Source organism: Gouania willdenowi, chromosome 8 (assembly GCF_900634775.1).
Source record: "Gouania willdenowi chromosome 8, fGouWil2.1, whole genome shotgun sequence".
NCBI lineage: Eukaryota > Metazoa > Chordata > Actinopteri > Blenniiformes > Gobiesocidae > Gouania > Gouania willdenowi.
The window spans coordinates 5,454,851-5,472,129 of NC_041051.1; the positions used below are offsets into that span (position 1 = coordinate 5,454,851).

The 17,279-nt window shown below is 37.0% G+C and overlaps 2 protein-coding genes across 2 annotated transcripts; both read right to left on the bottom strand.

Moving 5' to 3' along the window:
- Positions 1 to 287: 287 nt before the first annotated feature.
- On the bottom strand, positions 288 to 7,476 carry LOC114468157 (methionine-R-sulfoxide reductase B1-A-like). Its single transcript, XM_028454870.1, has 5 exons — positions 6,957 to 7,476; positions 4,590 to 4,722; positions 3,661 to 3,763; positions 391 to 505; positions 288 to 319 (listed from the first exon to the last, which is right to left on the bottom strand). The coding sequence occupies exons 1-5, from the start codon at positions 7,018 to 7,020 to the stop codon at positions 288 to 290; spliced, it is 447 nt and encodes a 148-aa protein (XP_028310671.1). The 5' UTR covers positions 7,021 to 7,476.
- Positions 7,477 to 7,944: 468 nt separating this feature from the next.
- On the bottom strand, positions 7,945 to 17,279 carry LOC114467854 (methionine-R-sulfoxide reductase B1-A-like). The gene is made up of 4 exons (XM_028454329.1): positions 17,148 to 17,279; positions 11,285 to 11,427; positions 11,066 to 11,180; positions 7,945 to 8,464 (listed from the first exon to the last, which is right to left on the bottom strand). The coding sequence occupies exons 1-4, from the start codon at positions 17,200 to 17,202 to the stop codon at positions 8,445 to 8,447; spliced, it is 333 nt and encodes a 110-aa protein (XP_028310130.1). The 5' UTR covers positions 17,203 to 17,279; the 3' UTR covers positions 7,945 to 8,444.

Sequence of the window (17,279 nt, forward strand, 5' to 3'; positions counted from 1 at the left end):
TTTCACTAAACATGTATACTACACACCCGATGTAGAATGAAACTAACAGTAAATTGTTTGAATAAAAGTAGCAGAAAACTACATTTGGGAAAACTGTGATGAAAACTTTTAAACACTAAACTCTGCGTATGCATAGCATGGTCAAAGATTTGTGTATTTAAGATCAGATTTTGGATCATGTCTTTATGTTTGCTAGTGTGGTCACTATCCATCAGCGCCAAGGAGATCCTACGGGTTTTTCCCCAAGGCACTTCATTCCCAGCGATCAGCGAGACAAACTGAAATAATCACTGCTCACTTCTCTGTTGATTGACTCCTTCTGTGCAGGGACACAAAGATGAGAGGTGAAGGTCCAAGTGAATCCGTTCATGCTTCACTGATAAGACTCACCTTTGGGGATGAACGTCAGTGAGCTGCTAAAGATACAGAAACGTGACTGGCCTTCCTTCAAACCGTCATACAAGAACTCATGTCCTAATCCATTCCCACATTTCCCACAACAAACCTGAGAATTCCAAAGCTCACATCAGAAGACATTCCACATTCATGTAGGGGTCATCCCATGTGGTTTCAACAAATGGCTCGAGCACATTGGTCTAAAAAAATTCTCAGTTTTTTTTACCAATTGTTCTTCAATTTTTAGTTTGATCTGATTAATACTTTTTGAGATATGGCCATTTTAGTGAGGGGGGGGGTCTCCTTATTTTTCCTTCCATTTTCAGCTTCCAATATCTCATGAACTACATCACATAGGAAACTGTAATGTGGTATAATAATACAGCTCCATCTACTATCTCTGAATAAACAAAAAGATCTGCTATACATCCTATCTGGTGGACGTTCCAGCTCCTCAAGTTTGGGTCTGGAACATGTTTGGGCCGTCAGTAAACAACTTATCAACTCCCTATAATTTAATCATCTTTGAGCTATGTACATAGACTGTTGACATCACTAATGATTTGTCACATATGAAGGTAGATGATTATCCTAGGAAGTCCAGACGTGGAAAGTTGTGAACAACATCGGTGATGTTAGTGGTTGTTCCCTGCTCTTTATTTGCTGCTTACAAACAATCTTATTTATGCTATTTTATTGAATTTTCATTGAATTATTTTACCTCCCTCATTGCATTGCCTTTTTGCATATGTAGTTATTCTTGTTCTATTCTATATAATTCTATTGTTTGGTTTTAAGATTTTTGTTACTGACTAGTAAAACCAAACAGGAAAGTAAAAATTGAATTTGAATTTGAAATTGAATAAATATAACATAGAAGTTTCACTTTTTGAATGGAATTACTGAAATAAATGAACTTTTTCACGATATTCTAATTTCATGACCAGCACATACAGTATATGCATTGGTTCTTCTTGTGTGACAGTCTTTTAAAATCTGAAAAAATATAACTGCATGTAGGAATGTAAGTAAAAATGTTATTTATTCTCTTTCTTGGGATAAAAAAAAAAAATCCTTTGTACGACATTTTCTATTGGACCCCAACTTTGCAGCTATTTCACCTCTCGTGAATATTGAAAGTCCTTTACATGAGGTCATTTATAGCTTGCCTCTGTGTGTTATATAGTAATTTTTTGTTTATTAGTTTATCACTAGTAACATATAAAATATAAAAAGCATGTCACGGCAAATTTGCGGTTGACCTCATTTGGAGACATGATTTATTGCTCTGGTTGAATGATGGAGTCCAGGCGAGGCATTGATGATTTTATAAAAAAGGTTTATTATAAAACTAAATAAAAAGGAGTACAAAGATGGACAAAATTAGTGACCGCCCCGGGCTGACGTCCGATGACAGAGTGGCACAGTTCTAACTCATCACGTATATTCCCCCTCAGTCCCCCTCCCTCCTCCCTCCCCAGGAGATAAAGAGGACAGGGTGGAGGTGAAAGAAGAGGGTGAAAAGAGACAGTTTCTTCTTTAGGTCAAAACAACCAGTTCTCTGGTATCTCCTGATTGTCGTGAGTGTTGGAGGTGTGTGCGTGTAGGGTGTTTGTGTGTATGAATCGATGTGTATTGGGTGTGTATGTGTGACATGTGAGTGTGTGATGCCTCTGTGTCTGAGGGATAAGATGTGTTTTGGGAAGCTGACCTCGAGAAGAGAGCAGAAAACATGAGACAGCAGAAATGAAAAGTCTCAACTTAAAGCCTTAAAAAGAATAAGGTCTATGAGTAAATATGTTAATAAATATAACCAACAATTTTGCCCTGACAATCCACCCTTTTTGGACAAAGTCCAATACATAAAAAAAAGAAGCAAAATTAGTTAGTGAAAATGTTTAACCTTACCAAAGCACAGCCTAAAACACATAAAACTTACTCAAAAAAGTTAGTGGAATTGTAGCTCAACCTCTCGTGGTCTGTAGGACAAACGATACTGACACCGTCATAACACTATGGATAAATGCATTGTTTTTCAGGGGACACAGGCATCCCCAAGGTTGGAGCAGGAAGAAAGGAGGGAAAGGCAAAGAACCCCATAAACACATAATGAATATTACGTGAGACAAGGTCATATGCACAATAAAATCAAATATCCTTAGCTACTAAAATCATTGGCAATCATGGCAATGAATATGGAATATATATACAGTATATATCACTAGTAGCAAAAACACACATGGTAAAAATATCAGCACAGCATAGCAACAAAAACATATGTAGGTGTCATCAGTAAGCAGAGTCATCATCTGAGACATCAAAACACGCATCATAAACACTTCAGGCTAGACTTCCGGCGGCGGTAGGGTTATAGGACGTGGCGGTCTTTGTTCATGGCGTCGCGTAGCCTGGAAATGTTTTTGACTGCCTCTGCGATAATCTGACCGTCGACGGTATTATTCGGGATAAAAACTGCAACAAGATGCACCTACCATTGCGCAAACGCCTCCTTTGGCCGCGGTCTGTAGGTCTAGGACCATTCTATTTTGTAGGACCATTAAGCGTATATTCGTGATTTCCCCCGAGAGGCCAGTAAGAGCCAAAAATGACGCGTTAATGAAGGACTTAAACCTGTAGTCTAAGGTTTCGACGCGCAGCAGTGTTTTGCCCACACCAGCCCAGGGAAACAGCGAATAAGTAACTTTCTGGCCTGTCATCCACAGTTTATGTTCGGGGGGAACGTCCGTGCCCCAGATCGCGTCGTGTGGATTAAAGCCCAAAGGAGTGTGGGATTTGCATTTACGTCGTGACAAAAGGGGAATAGTTGAGCATAGTCAAAAACCATTTGCTAAATTAAACGTGCCATTAGTCCCGGGTGTATGAACGTGGGCACATGTGTGCGAATTATGTGCGGTGTCGCATTCAGGACCCAGGGTATAATTGCAATTGTGACCGGGAATCTGGCCTAGTTTATGAGTTCCATTTCTGGCAAAACAGAAGGGAAAAAGTGTGGATCACGTGTAATCTACGTACATAGTGGAAGACGTCTTATCGCGTAGTGTAGCCAGTTTTTTTACTGGCTGTTTAGAACAACGGTTGGGGTCCCCCATGCCGAAGTTAGAGTAAGACAAATAACAAAAGGAGTCGGAAGCATCCATTGGTATCGCGGTTAAGTGGGGGTGTGTTGATGACACAGGCATGTAAGAACAAACATAACAGTTGGATAGGCTTCTACTTTTAGCTTGATAGTGCGCGTATCGGTACCAGCTGTTCGTGAAAAACGGATGAGTAACATTGGTCGCAAGCTAAAGTGTCGTGCAGGGCGATGTCGTCTATCCAACGTTTATTTCTGCTAGCATTAGTATCCCTGTAAAAGGAAACATTCACATCAGGATCAACACTTGCATTCATTGGTTCAAGCCCAGTGTCCTCGATTGCCCCCTTGGTGGCCAGGAGCCAGAGGAGTACTGGAATTGCCGAAAGGACCATCGCGTCAATCGATGACCAGCTTCAATCACAGCGAGAAAGGCGTGCGATCGGTATTTCTCCCACCATGTCCTCAAGGTTGGATTTCAAATGCTTCAAAAGACCGTATTCCTCGTAAGGAAGGTCAGCCGGTGACCCCCCGAGGTCTTTTCCTTTTTCCTTTCGTTTGCAACTTTCAAAGCAAACAAAAGCTCATCAAAGCACTGCTCCCGAAAAGAAGAAACTGCTCCCGAAGGCGCACCTGGGCGACCGTGGCTCAGGTGGTAGTGGGTCGTCTTCTGATCGAGAGGTTGGGGGTTCGATCCCAGTACCTGACTATGTGTCGAAGTGTCCTTGGGCAAGACACTGAACCCTAAGTTGCTCCCAGTGGTCGACTAGTGCCTTGCATGGCAGTCCTGTCCCACTGGTGTGTGAATGTGAGAGTGAATGGGTGAATGAGCTGATATGTAAAGCGCTTTGAGACTGCTTCAGTGTGGTGATAAAGCGCTATATAAAATCATATATATAAAAGAGTCCATTTAACTCCTTACTGCGGTTCCTCGATCAGTGGTGATGTTGGTTCTTCCTCCGTTGGACCAGTCGCCTCAAGATCAGGGTCGGCTGGTGTTGGCACCTTCCTGCAGTGTGATGCGTGAATCCACGAGGCTCGCTCTGCGACCTTCACAGCCGTGTGTGTCGTCAGTTGAACCCGAAAAGGGCCGATTCACCTTCGGTCGGTCCACCCTTTTCGTCTCGGGTTGTAGATGATCACGAAGTCATTAGGCCGAATATCGTGTAGATGATCAGTTGTTGTCTGAGGAAGGGTAGTCTCCACACACCTGGCAACCTCTCGGTTGGTACCTGAACAGAAGAAAAGAGGGGGGGAAAAAAACAAAACAAAACAAAACAAAACAAAATAAAATAAAATAAAATAAAATAAAATAAAATAAAATAAAATAAAATAAAATTAAATTAAATTAAATTAAATTAAATTAAATTAAATTAAAGTTTAAAGAGTAGGGGTGTTAGGGTTAGTTAACTAACTAAATGAATAGTCAGTATGGCTCTGGTGCTCAGTTATAGCTTCCAGGAAGGCAGAGACAGGTCAGAAGTCAGGATTTGAGAGCTTTTCAGATCCTAAAAGGTGCTGCTGCACAATCACACAATGGTTAGGTGTGGGTTAGCTGGAGTTGCAGTGATTCTCAAACTGTGGTACGTCTACTACCAGTGGTACGCTGATACCTGGTGAGAAGCAACAATTTGAGAACCACTGTTTACAAGGACATGCAAGTCAGATGGAGAAGTGTGGAGTGTGACTACATGTCTTCTCAAGATGAATACATACAATTGGGAGACATGGAGATGTGAGAAAGCTAAATAAGTTTAACCAAATAAATAAATAATGTTATATATTTATTTAAATTGTTTGTTTTATTTTTCTTTGCTATCTCTGATTTATGAAGGAGAAATCTTATTCTATCCTTTATTTATTCTGAATAATGTTAACACTCCACACCTAATAAAATAACCTAATTATTTTATAGAGCTGAATTTGTCAGTTCATTTATTTCATTATTTTCCCTCATAATTATTATTTGAGATGTAATTTACTTAAGTGTCTCCTATTCTGTGCCTGAACCAGAGTTAAGCAAGATTATTGGCCCTTTAAGGTTAGACAGAATTAAAGTTGTTGAGTCAAACAATCATATTGTCTTTTGCTCTCTGTATTTATCCCATTCGTAGGAGTGACAAGCCATAGCACGGTTTGGAGAGCTTCCTTAAATGCTTGGAAGTTACTTAACATTAAACTATCTCTTATATCAATCAATTATCAAGAATTTCAGGAGGACCCTTTTTAAATCTCAGGCGACCCAGATTGGGCCACCAACCCAATGTTGAGAACACTTAATTTTACTCTTAAAAGTGTCTAAACCCAGTGAAGGGGTTTTATGGTCTTCCACGCTTAGTGCTGGTGGAACAAGAAGAAAATGGTTGGAGGGTTTTGAGGTATATTATTTTCCCATGATAAAATATACAGTAAATGAAAAATCAGAGGGACGTTGGCCCTCTCCCTTCCCTTTTTTTTTTTTTTTTACATAAGAATGCATTTGGATTCTTAAAACCATATGATAAATATCATTGGAAAATCACTTATCTGATCATTTTGGATGTGTCTCCGTTTTCCTCTCTCTTGTGTCCGCCTGCTTTTGTGCCCTCCAGCCTCCTCGACCTCCTCCTCCTCAGCCATAAAGGTCAAAGCCAGGGTCAACTGTACGCTCCCTTTGGAAATTTGAAGATCTGTCCCCACTTTCGCAGTTGGATTGGAAGTCTCTGTAGTCTCTGGAATAGATATTATGTTAGAACATCCACAATATGTCATATTGTCACGTGTCTATTTCAATCTATTTCCCCTTTGCTTCCCAGTTATAGTTATGGACAATACTTCCCTTTAATTCTCATCCTTCATCATAAGAAGCAGTGACCAGGCATGACGGCTGAAGGAGGCAGGATCGGAGTTGAAAAGGCGGTGGCATTTTCTGTTCGGAAACACTCAGAAACAGAAAGAGAGGAAAACATTAAGACTTAAATGAATAATTTAAAATATCCCTTTTCTTTAGTTGGATTTGATTCGTCTCCTTTGAGTATACAGCCAGCGACCTGTATATTGGAAAAAACAACACAATAACAACAACTAAGACAAAGACATAGACAAGTGTACACAACAACGAGTATACACATACAACAACAAAAACATGGACACTGAACATGAACAGTAAGGTCAGTCAAGGTCAAAGCCAGTCATTCCACTGAAAGTGGTATTATATATTAAAAATGTCATTTGGTGTTTTTAAACACCCAGAAAATAACCTTTAAAACCTGGTAAACTTTTTAGAAGGCCCAAGGCCTAAAACCATAATTCTATTAACAAGCAGCAGTGAGATCTGAACACCCCACTACATGATTGGCAAAAACAGGGAGAAGATCTAGTGCATCAAAACCCAGGAGGAAAGGAAGGTGAAACAGAGGAACATGTGTAGTCAAGCCATTCATCGGTAAATCACTCAATGACACGTCCACGGCACATTCGCACTCACCAGGCTGGAAGTGATCTCTATATTCCTCTCCACCAGAGAAAGAGCAATATGCCATTTCCTCCATGACTTCTTTCAAAATAAAACTAGTATATCCAGTTTAGGTTGGTTAAATTGAATGTTAGCTGGTCAACACACACACACACACAGATCAGGTGTCAACAGCTATCTGATCTTCATCTCACTGCTGCCCCCTAGTGGCTGCCCTTCACTGAAAACTGCAAAACTTGCAAATTTCAATCCTTAAAATAAAACCAGGTTGGGATCATTTGTAATTGTAATTGATAATAATTACAATTAGGGTACATTTATAATTGAAATTGTATGTAAATATGTTGCTGTCGTAATCATAATGAAATTGTAAATGAATTTAGATAATTGACTGTAGGTTAATTACCATGACAGTTCTATAGAAATTAATACATTATAATTTAACGCTAAACTTGGGAACCATGTTACAGTTCTACACATATGTAGTTAACAATTATTAAAATATATTTCATATAAAACATTCCCACATCTTACCAATTGCAAAAAAAAATAAAAATAATCTAGGGGTATGCTGACACGAAAAAGGTTCTGACACCCACACCAGAAATATTAAAACCTATATTTTCATTGATTAGGAAGCATAACAAGGTAACCATTAGATAGGAAATAAATCAAATGATAGATATTTGTTTTTAGTGTATTTTACAGCTGATTTAGGACCTGTTATCATAAGAGATGCTAACAGAAAGCTAACAAAAGAGGAAGGTTAACTTTTATTAGGTTATTTATTTCAGGCTCAGTAATTGTGATTAATTTTACTTGAACTTTTTGAGGATAAAAATAATTGTAATTTAATTTAATTGGGGGAAAAAAATGCTTGTCACTGTAATCATAATTGAACATGGGTAATTGAAAACAGCATTGTAATTGACCACAACCGTGGTTGAAAAAAGTGACAAAACAGACACTATCACAGACCATCACAAAGAGCCATGGTGGATTTCTTGACACAAATATATTTTATTTGTCTTCCTTGATTGTCATTCATCAGCATAAAATATTGCCAGTGATTTAAAATATATCAGCAAAAATAATTTGTAATGCAAAGTGTTTTTTCATCATAAAAGCTGGCACACAATTCAATTATCACTAATATATATATTTATACTATTAAAAGAAAAGTATGTTATTATCTTAAATTGACTTTAGTTTCTCACTCAGATTGTAAATAACCTAATTATAAATACATTTCAATGCCGTCGTATTTAAAACCTATGAAGTAATGAATACTACAGGAAAAAGGCAGCTGCTCATATTGTGATTGATGCATAGATAGAAGTAGATTTCAGTCCTCTGTGGATGCTGAGCAGTGAGGACACCTCTCATCAGAGCCCTGGTGGTCCCGTTCAGGCTTTAATCCAGGACCCTTCATTGACTGTCCACCTGTGAGCAGCTCAGAGACACACGTACAGCAGCTGTCTATCCCTCCTACAGCTCACCTTACTGTCCATCCACCTTATCTGAACAACAAACGAGACAACATTAGATTACATACCTTCTTCTTCTCTCTATTCTGTATAGTTGCGCATAAAAATTATACATTTTGGGAATATTTTTTCATTTTATGGTAAACAATTGTTTATTGGCTAATTAACTGATTTTTGGAGAATAAAGGAAGTAAAATTGTAACCCCACAGATGACTCTACTGTAGCTCTGCATTCATCCTTATTCCCCTGTAAACTGGGGGGTAATACTGTTATATTTATAATGTAGGACTGACATTTTTGTCTGGGCTAAATTACTGTGAGTTTTTCAACCTTGGGGTCGTGAACCAATGTGGGGTCGAATGGAAATAAAAACACCACACAATCTCAAACAACTGTATTATATTTCACTTTTCTCTAATATAAATATAGCTCAAATAAAATGCAGTATAAAAAGAACTGCACTGACACATATTTTCACTTTGTACACTAATCCTTACTGCTCTTTATCTGTAACACAATAAAACAAATGTGATCAAAAAAAAAATTTTAGAGAAAAAAAAGTCTCTGTGGTCGCCAGAAATTTGTGATATATATATATATATATAAAAAAAATGGGGTCACGGCCCGAAATACTGTTGGTTTGGAACCAGTGATTTATTACGTTTATTCTGTTTTTTTATGAGGGTTAAGTTTTGTTTTGTTTTTTTTTTATGAATATATCCAAACCTCTCATTCAGAGAGTGATGGTTTGTTTTGCATTTGAAGTTACTCACTACTTGAGTAGTTTTTTTTTACATGGTACTTTTTTTACCCTTACTCAAGTACTTAGTTTTATAGAGTACTTTTACTTCTACTTGAGTATTTATATTATGAAGTAACAGCACTTTTACTTGAGTACCGTTGTTGAATGCCGTGAATTATAAAATGCCCTGGATTATAAAATCACATTTTTGTGGCGACGCTGTGATAAATCTCTGCTGTAGGAGTTCAAACTAAACAATATAAATTAATGTTATGACTGTATTTTAATAAACTAAATGCACTCAAAACACAATATATATTATTGCAAATGTGATATTCCAGAGCTGTTTATTTACTGATTTTTTTTAAAAAAAAAAAAAGGTATTATTTGCTTCTGACTGGGTTGTTGCTGGAATTTATTTGACCTCCACCAAGGAGGTCATATTTTCACCAATGTTTATTAATTTGTTTGTTTGTCTGTTAGCAGAATTATGTCAAAATCACTTTTTTACAAGATGTTTACCGAAGGTTGACCTTATGTCATTAAAGAATACATTATATTTTGATATTTTGGAGGTGATTCCAATCAATAGTCTTAAACATCGTAGTTTCATGATAACTTGATCACGTGTAATACTGTAAAATATTGTGCCCATTATGGTGAAATAACTGATGCATCCTTGCGACCATTTATTTTTGTCTAATCATTACAGTCTGGGGCGGTTTGCAGCCGAGTGTGAAGTGGCCGGGATGAGGATCAGCACCTTCAAATCTGAGGCCATGGTTCTCCACAGGGAAAAGGTAGCTTCCTCTCTCCGGAGAGTCCTTGCCTCAAGTGGAGGAGTTCAAGTATCTCGGGGTCTTGTTCACGAGTGAGGGACGGATGGAGCGTGAGATCGATAGACGGATCAATGCGGCGTCAGCAGTGATCAGTATCAGAATGTTGTGGTGAAGAGGGAGCTGAGTCAGGGGGCAACGCTCTCAATTTACCGATCGATCTACGTTCCTACCCTCACCTATGATCATGAGATTTGGGTAATGACGGAAAGGACAAGATCGCAGATACAGGCGGCCGAAATTAGTTTCCTTCGCAGGGTGAGAAGCTCAGTCACCCGGGAGGAGCTCAGAGTAGAGTCGCTGCTACTTCACGTCGAAAGGAGCCAGCTGAAGTGGCTCGGGCATCTGTTTTGGATGCCTCCTGGTCGCCTCCCTCTGGAGGTGTTTCAGTCATGTTCTATTGGGAAGAGGCCTCATGGAAGGCCCAGGACACGCTGGAGGGACTATGTCTGAGCTGGCCTGGTGTCGCCTCGGGGTTCCCCCAGAACGGCTGGAGGAGGTGTGAGTGGATCAGGAGGTCTAGTCTGCTGCCTCCGCGACCCGGCCCCGGATAAAGCGGAAGAAAATGGATGGATGGATTGCTGTCTGGTAATGATGTCATCAGGATCATATAAATTAAGTTGATCAAAATGTAATCAATAAACTTACTCAGATTCTGATTGGGTGATATTAATGCTGCTCTCATACATCTATATATGATATATTATTATAAATAATTAAAAAGGAGCAGTAAGAATAATCCATGTCAGTACAACTTACAGTATATTTATCTTTTAACTGGAGCTTACACATGGTTTTAAATTACCTCTTTATTTTCAAACACATTTTGTTTAATTATTATTATTTATTTTCTTTCCTCACAGGAGTTAAAAAAAATCTTATGAAAAAATTGATAAAATACATCTTTAAAAAAAACTGAATTTTAAAGAAATGGATGAGGAAATCATGGAATTTGCAAGAAAAAAAAAAACAATAATAATAAAAATAGATTTCATAGAGCCCTAAATGATGATGGTGCCATGATCAGAATCACTGACCCAGGGTTTATACAGTACCTTTAGGGATGAACTTCAGTGAGCTGCTGAATATTCAGAAGCGTGACTTTCCTCTGGAAGGCCCATCATTCACAAACTCATGGCCCAGTCCATTCCCACACTTCCCACAGCGCACCTGGAACAAAGAAGCATTTCATCTGTGCATAACAGAGATGTGTTTCAAACACATGGTTTTTCTCATCCCAGTGATCCCAGTTGAGAGGAAACAGTGCTGGTTACCTTGTATGCTCCTGGTCTCTCCTCATGCTTAGACACACTGTCTTCTTGGGCGGTCTCAGTGAACGCTGGCCAGGGGGACGAGTGCTCGTACTTGGATCTGCTGGAGAACAGCTGGTGGCCACACTTAGAGCAAGCATAGACCCCTGAGAACAAAGGCATCAACACCATCATTTTGTTTTAATGCTATTATGGGATAGTAGGGCTGGGCAATATGGACCAAAACTCATATCTCAAAGTTTTTTTCTCAAAATGCTGATATACAATACAGATCTAAATATTTTTAGTTCAAATAAAGTTAAATTTAAAAAAAAACAATTCTGAGTTCAATTTGCTGATACAAAAAAAAGGCACATATGCAAATTTTTAAACAAACAGCTGCACAATATGTGATACTTTAGGCCTTTTCTCCTCTAAGGGACAGCACGTGTGAGTGAGTTCTGTAGTGTGGCTTGTTTAGGAAGCACTCAGTAGTAACAAAAGCAGCGACTCCTAAAACAAGTATTTTAATACAAAATGAGCTAATATATATATATATATTAGCTGTGCTGCTTCCTCCATGTTAGCAACTGTCTGTCAGAGGCTCAGTGCAGATGTCTGTATGTCAGTTAAACTCTATCAGTTCTGAGCGTTGAAGCACTGAGAGATGTTTGAGAAAACATTACATGTGTTTCTCTTCTCTAACTAACTCAATGTCGCTGTAGCAGAAATCTGCTGCTGCTGTAGCTAAAGGGGCCGTTTCCATATTCTTAAAGAGACAGTGTCCTGAATGTGATTTACTTCAAAAACTACTTTCAACCACTCAGAGCTGCCCTGAAAAAAGCAACACTACATAATTTAATCACATTTCAGCTTTAATGAAGGAAAAAAGTCAAAAGTGACACAAAATGTTGATAATGACCTGCTAGTGATTAATAAAAGGGTCTTTGTGGCTTTTTTATATCACCTATTGCCATTTTGAGGAAAAATATATAGATATGAATATTGGTCCATATCACCCAGGCCTAATGTAACCAAAGCAGTAACGTTTTATAATAATAATAATAATAATAATAATAATAATAATAATAATAATAATAATAGATCTTATTGACGATGCTCAAAAACAAGATGCTGATCTGCTGTTATTATCTTTAGAGTGAGAAATCTTTTGATTTAGTGAGTTGGCCTTTTATGTTTGAAATACTTGACTATTTCAAAATGGATAAGAAATGCAGGCGATAGCAAAGGTAAAAATAAATGGTACATTGTCAAGAAGATTTAATATACAAAGAGGAACTAGACAGGGAGACCATCTTTCCCCTCTATTATTTGCTTTACATAGTGAAGTGTTAGCAGAGGCAATAAAACAGAATGAAAATATCATTGGATTACAGGTAGGAAAGGAAATGCATAATCTGGCACTTTATGCAGATGATCTTATTTCACCAGAAGAATCTGTAAATGAATTAATGGAAACAATTGATGAATATAGTGCAGTATCAGGGTATAAATTGAATAAAAATGAGTGTGAATTAGGAATGTGCAATATTTTATCGTTTATGATTTTTCGTCAAAAATATTCTCACCGGTAAGAATATATCATCCCACTATATAAACAATAAATTCCCATGTCGGAAATTAGCGAGGGCCACCGACCATTTGTCCCTCAATTTAACTAAGAATGTCCATAAAATCCTTGTTCCACAGGCCAAAACTGCCCCTGTTTGTTGTCAACTTATTGTTCTCTGGAGCGGAACATTGTATACGGGAGCTCCGCAGCGAAGCCTCCGCGGCGTGCGCCACGTCTCCCACCCCCAGCTCTCACACCCACAGACGCCGGTGTTCGTCACGGCTACATGAAGCTGCTGAGCTGCGATACATCATGGACCGCTACTTGGTTAAGACCAGATAACCATCCAACAAAGTGAACCAATCCAAGTTGCTCCATCATGTTCCACAAACACGGGTACAAAGATGAACCCGTAGTAACAATTATGAACTGGAAACTCAACTAAAGCTAACTATGCTAAGCTAACTCACCGACACACTTACTGGGCTAAGAGCTAATGCTAACCACTCCATATATGGAATAGGCCTAGTAAAAACAACACGTCTTACTGTCATAAAGCCACAGAGAGCCATCGACTTGTTTATGGTCAGATTTAACACTTGTATGGAAGGATAAAAACTAAACATGTCACACGTTGTGTGAAATAAATGTTAGCATAATATTAATGTCACTATGCATCCGTCCAAACTTGTGAAATGCAATATTTTTTAATTATATTTCACGTGTTCACAGACAAAGCTGGTGCCCTAAGGTAACTATTGACATTATTACACCAAAATATACTGAATGATTAAATCATCAACTTGATATGGTTTAATTATAGGAAATCAGAGTTATTTATTAACCATAACTTTATGTAACTCATAAGATGAATGAAAGAAGATTCAGCAACAGTAAAAAAAACTAATTTGTGCTTTTCATGTGTTTTTTTTTTAGAAAATTATTTCATTTTAAGTAAGGAAATAAATTAATTTCGTACATTAACACTAATAGAATGATCCGTATGCACTGATTTTTAATGTTTTGATGTATTCAAATGTATTTGTGTTTGTAAGGAACCTGTTTACACTTAAAGTTGGGAATTGTTTTATTTATTTATAGTTTTTTATTTATCGTGATGTTTATCGTTATTGTGATAAATACCAGGAATTATCAGGATAATTCTTTTAGTCCATATCGCCCATCCCTAGTGTGAATCATTAGTAATAGGAAAACAAATTAGTCAAGGTCTTAAAGATAAATATAAGCTTAGGTGGGACACACAGAAAATAAAATAATTGGGTATTAACATTAACTCAATCAGTGCCATTGACGAGATAACTCGTCATTTCAAATCCAAATGCTCAGTGCCATTGACAAGATAACTCGGAGGGGGGTACAAAATACCCCGTGAGCCAGATAGCAAATTAATAGGTGACACGTAGCAGGTAGCAGCACCTTTGGATGAGAGATCATCCATGCTCAGCAGAGCTCAGAGGGAGAGGAGGAAAGGCGTTACAAGACAGAAAATGGCGCTACGTACGAGAGTTGACGTACCCAGCAGCGCACACTCGACCAGAGCATGTGTGGAACTCATGGATAGTGTGGTGATGATGAGATAAAACAATAAAAAAAAAACGGGGAACGCAGTGGAACTCTGCATGTCCGTAAGGAAGAGGAAGTTGCGTGTGTGCAGACTGACGGGAGAGAAACTTGGAGGAACGCCAAACTACAGTAAGTAATCCATTCAACTCTGACATAGATAGATAAATAATAATAATTTTGCCATCAAAAGCCCGGTCTCAGTGTTTTATTTTTGTTTTATATAAGGAAACAATGTTCAGATGTTAGAATTGTCACCAAAGCAAAAAAAAAATAGTTTTAAAGTCACTGACAGGGTTTTTTTTTTTTTAGAAAAAGCCTGTTTTCTCAGCTTTTTGCTCTGAAACTGAAGATTGTGTAAAACTTGCTCTATTCAACGGCTGATTACAAAAGAACAAAACGAGCCGGAAACAAATTCTTTTTTTTTTTTTTTTATGAAAGTAGAGACTTCCATCTTTCAGAATCTGGTGTCAGATTTCAGATAGTCATTGTAGAAAATATTCTATGGGTCTTTAAAATCAGTCAAAATGCTCAAAAATGGCTGGCACTGAGGGGGGTAGAAAATCTGAGAATGGCTGGCACTGAATGAGTTCATAAGAACTTAGAAGAGCTGTATAATAGTAATTATGGAGTATTAGAAAACAAACTACAACAGGACTTAAATAGATGGAAGCTAATACCAGATGGAATACTGAGCAGAGAGGAAACACTAAAAAATGATGGTACTACCAATATTCTTGTTCCTGTTTCAGGCATTACCAATACCAAAAGCAAAATCAAATTTTGATAATAAAATTATATCAAACTTTATATGGAACAATAAAAGGCAGAGAATAAAATTTAAAACTTTACTACAGCAGAAAAAAGAAGGATGATTAGGTATTCCTAATTTGTAAAACTACTTTTATGCTAAACAAATTCTAAAAATCAAGCAATAAAAGAAAAGAGGAAACAGAGGTCAAATGGATTTAAGTAGAACAAGAAGTGGCCAAATTATCAATAGGAACATTACCGTTCAGTAAAAAAGCTTCGGAACAGAATGTATGTATTTCAAACACTATTAAAAACTGGAAGCAGGCTTGTAAAATACTACAGATAAATAGTGAATGTGTACTCTTCAGGGAAATGGCACATGATCCTGACTTCATACCAAACAAGTCTGACTAAATATTAGATCTGTGGGCCAGCAAAGTGCGAAAAACATACTCACAATTAATTACAAACAATACAAAAGTTTAATTTGAAACAATAGCTGCAACTTATTAACTAGACCAAAAACATTTTTTTTAAAGTTTTTACAGCTAAGAAGTTACCTTATGTAATATGCAGAGATGAATGAAATGACAAATGAAATATTAGAGTATTTGGTTCAAAATACAAAGAAAGCTAAAGGAAATCTCTCCACTATTTATGAAATATTACAAGAACAATGTTTAATTGAAAATAAGGTAAGAGAAAAATAGGAAAAAGATTTAAACATTAGCATTGAGGTAGGGGAATGGAAAAAACTCTTGCAAGAAAACCTAAAGATGACTTTTTCCAAAAATTGGAGATAATTTGATTAGAAGGTAAGCATGAGGTACTTCATCACACCCTATCAATGTGAAAAATATTCTGCTCATGACACTATATGTTGGAGAGGGTGTGGAGAGGAAATGGCAAATTATATACACATGCTTCACATGCAAATAAATCTTTGGTTTAGAACGGTAGAGCAAACTTTAGATGATGAAAAAATAACATTAACAATTAGAGATAACTTACAAAACATGAATAAAATTTACTCAGAAAATAGACCTAATAGACTTTACAATTACATAATTTCATCAAAAGATGTGTGACAAAAAGGCACTTACAATTTTTTTATTAATCCCCTATTTAGTTATTTATTTGTTTTTGTTCTGTTTTTGTCTGTTTTGTGTTATATATACAAAAAATGCAGTGTACTTCTGATGACAGTTGTCTGTGAAATTGACATTTTGCTTGTTAATTAATGCAATAAAGTATTAAAAAAAAGAAGAAGGAAATCCTTTAGTTGAAAAAAAAAAAACACATCCTGTCTAATTGTAATTAAATGTAATAAAAGTGTAATATGAGGATAACAAATGAGACTGGACACAAAACTTTTTTTTTTTTTTTAAACAATGTGTTAATTCAATATCTGTAGTTGTTTTTCATTCATTCATTAAAATTTAATTGTGGGAGATCAAGTGTACACAGCATGTTCTCCTTCATACGGGTTTATTTACCTTACCAATGTTACGAGACTCTCACATTTCTTCCCACAGTCCAAAAACCAGTCAACACATAATCTTTCAGCAGCATCATTATAATCATAATCAGATATAATTAGATATAATCAGAGGACAAGCCCAGTGCTGTACTGTTTGTTATTCTATCACTTTGTTATTTCGTCATACAAAAAACAGAACCGGTTTGATGCAAAAACTGTAAAGTCACGATGATATTTATCTTGTCTTCTCTTTGTATTCTTTCAACATTTTACCCATAGTCAGTACTTTATATATTACCTCAGAGACGGCAGAAAGTGTGTTTTATAATTTAGATAGTTAGAAAGTATCATTTTTCTTATCAGTATTTGGGTTATTATCGTTGGCTGTTACTGTTAGTAACTATACCACTGCCGTTATCGCTAAACCTACTCTAATTACACGTAAACTTCATCATTGCAAAGGTTAAACATAATGACAAGAACAAATGTGAAGTTAGTACCTGATTTAAAGTGATCTTTGTAGACCTCTCCACCGCGGAAAGAACAAAACGACATCGTGTTTCGATGTGTTCTTTTTTTTTACGCAACAGAAGTGAAACAACCACACTTCCGGTCAGAGCCATATATATACC

Excerpts from the sequence above, each read along its gene's own strand:
- LOC114468157 (XM_028454870.1), bottom strand. The coding sequence starts at position 7,020 with ATGGAGGAAATGGCATATTGCTCTTTCTCTGGTGGAGAGGAATATAGA. Across the intron at positions 3,764-4,589 it reads AAAGGGTGGACCGACCGAAG|GGATACTAATGCTAGCAGAA; the intron begins GTGAATCGGCCC and ends TTCCTTTTACAG. Across the intron at positions 506-3,660 it reads CCGTTTTTCACGAACAGCTG|GTTTGTTGTGGGAAATGTGG; the intron begins GTACCGATACGC and ends TGGAATTCTCAG.